Here is a 4,751-nt window from a genome sequence, read left to right as displayed (position 1 = left end):
TTTGTTTCGTCTCATCCCGGTGTATTGCTGAAAGCCCCTAGTCCCCCCTGCCACCGATTCCACAGCATGGTGGAAGAGAATTGAAGAGTGCTTCCGTATTGGTGGTGCACAGAGGGGTAGAAGGCCGTAGGGGACGATAAAGAACCCATACTATTGGAATGATAACTAAAGAGTGTGAATTTATGGAGGTATCGTTCTGTTCCCCCACCGTCATCCTGCCCATTACCACTTGTCAGCCCACAGCGGTCTTGTGGGGCGACTATAGGTATCCGCGTGATTGCCAATGTAGCTCCCTTCCACAGCTTGTCTCGAGTGTCGTCCTCCGTGTTGCTGGTGAGTATTCTTCCGCCTCAGATGTCATAGCAGTTTTATTTTTCGAGTGGACTAGCAGCCAATTAGACTAGCCGCAGATTCGAGAACTTGTTCCTTGAGTGACTTCCAAAGCCTGCTGTTGTTTGTGTATCTGGTAGGCTTTACTGAGGGCACGCTCTTTTTATGCCAATCACCTTTTTCCCCTGGGAAGGCATTTGTGATCGAGAGCCGAGGATGGGAAATTTGGAATGGTTTTGTATGGCTTTCAGCCTGATTTTATCATTCCTCGGTCGTCCTTCATTCCCATTCCTTGCTCTTCCCTCGTAGGAGATTGTCAAGTCTCTAATTCCGTTTCTTTTTGGGTGCAAGTTTAAACCGGTTCACTGCGAGAATGGAGTTTGCTTGTGATTTGTTGTGGCAGCCCCCACACCTTCGTTCCTGTGAAATAATCGAGATGTGGACAAAGACGGGCGAGAGAAGGAGTGGTGTATGCCTCACTGCATTGTCAACAGCGTAGTATCCGGGTTATTCTCTGAAGGCGGTACGGAGTGTAGGCGGACGGAGGTGCCTTTGGCATAGACGCGTACAAAGGGAGTGGCAGACACAGGTGGAAGTGGAGATCATTTTGCCTGTGCGATTCCCCTCACTTTCATCTCCTAGCACTGCCAAAGTCGCGACCTGCCTTGGCTGTTCCGCTGGTTGCTGTATGTGTTGTATGGGGACGAGGATTGAGAAATCGTTGTCGTCTCATTTCAGAGAGTTGTAGCTCTGCAAAGCCAAAGAAGGTTCGACGCAAGTTGTTGTCTGCTTTCGCGAGACTTCGTGGCGGCGAGCAGAGACATTGCCACGCCGGCTTTCAGAGTTGTATCGATTTGCGTAGCTCTAGTAAGCCTAGCACCTACACTCGCATTGCGTGTTCGTGCACCTCGTTCGTTGGCTCGTGTTTGTGGTTGCACGCATCCGCCCTCCATACACACACACACACACACACACATACGCCGACTTGATGTGGTGTTTGAATTGCAGTGCCTCTGGACGAGCCGAAGCTATCACAGAGCTCCTCGATTCCCCCGCCTATGCGACCAGAAACCCGACCCATAGTAAAAACGGCCGAGTCCAGATTAGAACCTAACCCTCGTTGTGAGTTTGCATGGTTATACCTCCTTTCTTTCTTCCTTCCTACCTTCCTTCCTTCCTTCCTAGTTGGTTTATTATGGGCATCCTTTTTACTAAAACCTTTGTATTGACAGATGCGGAGGCGATGGTGAAGGAGGAGTGGGGCCTTCCTGCTACACAGGCGTTGACGTCGCCGCTAAAACCGATGCCTAAGAGGCCATCCCCGGGCACTACTTACGGTCTGCATCCGGAGGAAGGCCCCGGGAAGTCGAAGGATGGTGGGTTGGTGGAGTTTACGCCTTTGCTTTTACGTTCTTCGATAGTCAATACTACTTTAATGCCTTCACAATGAGGCTCTTAAAACTGTCTTCTATAGGTCACACATATGAGACGATAGAAACCAAGGTAGTGAAATGCATCAGAAAGGGAGATCTTTTGAATTGATTGCCTCTCAGCTTGCTTAGCATGGACCGTAGGAATGGTTGAGGCGGGAATGGGTTAAAGTACAGCTTTGATGCGTGGGTGGAGGCGGCACATATGCGTGACCTTGGTAGCTAGTGTATTAAGCTTGAAACCTCATGTCCTCTGTGTTGACTTGTTCATTTTATTTACCCTCTTTCTTTCTTTCTCGATTAGATATGACGAAACGGGAGTTAATCGAACTGGCGAATCTGTTGGAGGAAAGATTAATGAGTAAGTGAGCAAGCGAGCCTCCTTGTGGGAATTCCTTCAAGTCATCCTCGAATGCGTAGTAAGGCATGTGACTGGAAGTGGTTTGATTGATGACTTACAGAGGGGTGTAGGTGGTAGCCGATTCATCGTCTTAGGTTTTCGAACATCTTGTTTACTAACATCCTAGTGAGTAGTATTGACACGGATGAAGGGGTGCAGGTGTTCGGCTACGCGAAGATAACTTGAAACTTTGCCATTGACGCGGGGAAGAGCTCGGGACTAATAGCAGAGCTCCACGTGAACTGGATCCTTGGTTAGATTGTCGAGTCAAGTCTTCCCATAAAGTTGAATCAACAACGAGGCAGGAAATCAATTTGTGGTAACATCGTTCCCCAGTTCATTGTTGGCAGTGCGAGTGGGATTCGTCTAAGACGAGATCCGGGAATGCACAGGCACCGTCTTCCAATCGCGTTCATTAAAAAGATTCGTCAGGATGCCATCAGTCCCTGAACGCATAGCAATGCTGTAAGCGAACCTTCAAGGCGTACCTTGCGGTGTGATTTCACTTCAGGCATCACTGTTATGAGTCGACGTAGTTTCAGCAGCCTTTTTTTTGCCAGTGAAGTCTTTGCATCCACTGGGTGGGGTTAAAATTTGCAGTCTATTTGGATCGGGTCGTCCCAGAGTACGTAATCAAACACGCTACTAAGAAGGTGGGCACATGATGAACGGAAAATCCAACTTTAGCGCTAAGGTCTCTTTGATGAGGGAGTGAGAAACGGGTTTTGTGGGACACGTTAAAGTGGCACGGTCATAACAACTGAAATTAACTGAATGTTCCCTGCGCGCCTACGTAGGCACTCGTACGGAGGTGGTCCGTTTGAACATGGAGCAGAACCAGTTGAATGCCCAGATTGCGGAGCTCAACTCGGACCTCTGTCAGACGCGCACCAATCTATCAGCTCTGCGAAATCGCCTTCTTGAAGACAATATGACGCAGTATCTGGAGGTGAGTGGAGGTTCACCCCCCAGAAACACGCGTTCTGAACATCTGACAACCTTCGAGACCGCGGCAGTAGCCACTCCCGGCCCGAGGATGCGCAGTCCTGGTGGCAGTATTTTGAGTCGTGCCAGAGCTCTCGCCTCAAAATCGTTCGGTAGCGTAATAGGCGGTGCGACATCCCAACCGAACCTCACCAACCCTGCTACGATGAGTCCACGTCACTCGCTCTCCCCTCCCTCACCACCGACAACGCGACCAGGAGGCATCGATTATGGCAGTGTTTGGTAGACCCACCATTCCTCACTGCAACTGCTGCTGCTGCTACCGCTGCCTGCCAGTGGTGCTGACTTCTGGCTGTGATATTTCACTTCAAGTGTCGCCTTGCGTTTTGGTCTTTCCACCAATTCAGTTAAACCCATTTGTTTTCTTTGGTTAGACGACTAATTTAATCATCTTATTTGAAATGAAGGTGGCTAATTTTTGTGCCTTTCATCACTTCGCCCTTCCAGCTCGTCAAGCGTGTGCAGTGTTGTCAGTGATGTTGTGATAGTGCTCTGACTCTTGTTTGGGAGGAGTCTGAACAGGGGATTTGCTTGTTGTCCTACTTGTTGCAATTGCTCGTGTCTTCTTCTTGACCGCACACTGACCTACCAGGTGGCTCAAACCAGGCCTGACCTGTTGGGAACCGGCACATCTCTTTGGCTTAATGTGGAGTTCGAACGATTTGACAACGGGACTTAGATTGTTGTCACGATTAGGAGTCGGTAGTTCCGTCTGCGTTTATAGTCTCCTTCAAAATAAATGAAGTGGTTTGGTTATGTCCACCCCTCGAGGAGGGAAGAGGGGAAGGAGCTTGCACTAATTAAAATGTCGTCGTTGATGGCTTTGCAAAAGCAGTGCATCCCACATGGGTCTGATTAGCATAAGCCTTTAAAGTTGGTTGTGATTTAAGAGGTTTGGGTCTTCAACCGCGTGTCGTACAGGTTTTGCACTCACCTCTAGCTCGTCGAAAACCTACAAATTGGCTGGCATTGGCAGTTTTGTCGGAGGGGAAACTCAAGTCAACTTGAGAGGCTTAGACCCGTGTTTCTTCATTAGGCACGTTGTCATATGTCAATATTTGGAGGTAGGGAGTGAAGATTCCCGACTGACAGTGCAATGAGGATAAAAGGGTCCGCTGGAAATCGTTCCCACTAGTATTTGGAAGAGCCCCTTATTTTTCATCATGCATTACACAGTAGGGTAGACTCGACGCTAATGGAACTAGTCTGGATGTCAGACTGTGAAATCAGTAGAAAAGCAACTTTCACACATACTAGGAAATATGAACCAGCGTTAAAATACACTGATGTTTTATTGTGAAGCCTGAAATGTGGAACAAACTTGCATAATCAGAGCTGCTCCATTGGTAAAACAAAATAACAAAAAATGAAGCTCCCAGTCTGCTGTAACCTTGGCAGAATAATTCGTAGCTAAATCTTGTATATTACTGCAGGAAAAAGTTGTAATTAAGACAATATATTTTGTTTAAGCGCTTCCACAAACAGGGCACTTGTATTGTCATCGACCAAAATTTGACCTTGTTTGTCACCAATAATATATTTAAGAAAGCTGGCGTGGTGCTGACGATGCTGCTTCCGTCCGTAAA

The 4,751-nt window shown here is 48.0% G+C and overlaps 1 protein-coding gene across 1 annotated transcript; it reads left to right on the top strand. All coding sequences in view use genetic code 11, as the record gives it.

The window, feature by feature from the left end:
- Window positions 1-182: 182 nt before the first annotated feature.
- EGR_10026 (hypothetical protein) lies at window positions 183-3,391 on the top strand (the record flags this gene model as incomplete). The annotated part of the gene is made up of 6 exons (XM_024499275.1): window positions 183-333; window positions 973-1,197; window positions 1,339-1,452; window positions 1,563-1,706; window positions 2,065-2,121; window positions 2,958-3,391. 6 exons carry the CDS (start codon window positions 183-185, stop codon window positions 3,389-3,391), a joined length of 1,125 nt encoding a protein of 374 aa, XP_024346313.1.
- Window positions 3,392-4,751: the final 1,360 nt, after the last annotated feature.

The sequence above is a fragment of the Echinococcus granulosus genome (genome assembly GCF_000524195.1).
Source record: "Echinococcus granulosus chromosome Unknown EG_S00184, whole genome shotgun sequence".
In the NCBI taxonomy this organism is placed as follows: domain Eukaryota; kingdom Metazoa; phylum Platyhelminthes; class Cestoda; order Cyclophyllidea; family Taeniidae; genus Echinococcus; species Echinococcus granulosus.
This window is presented reverse-complemented; position numbering and strand designations above follow the sequence as displayed.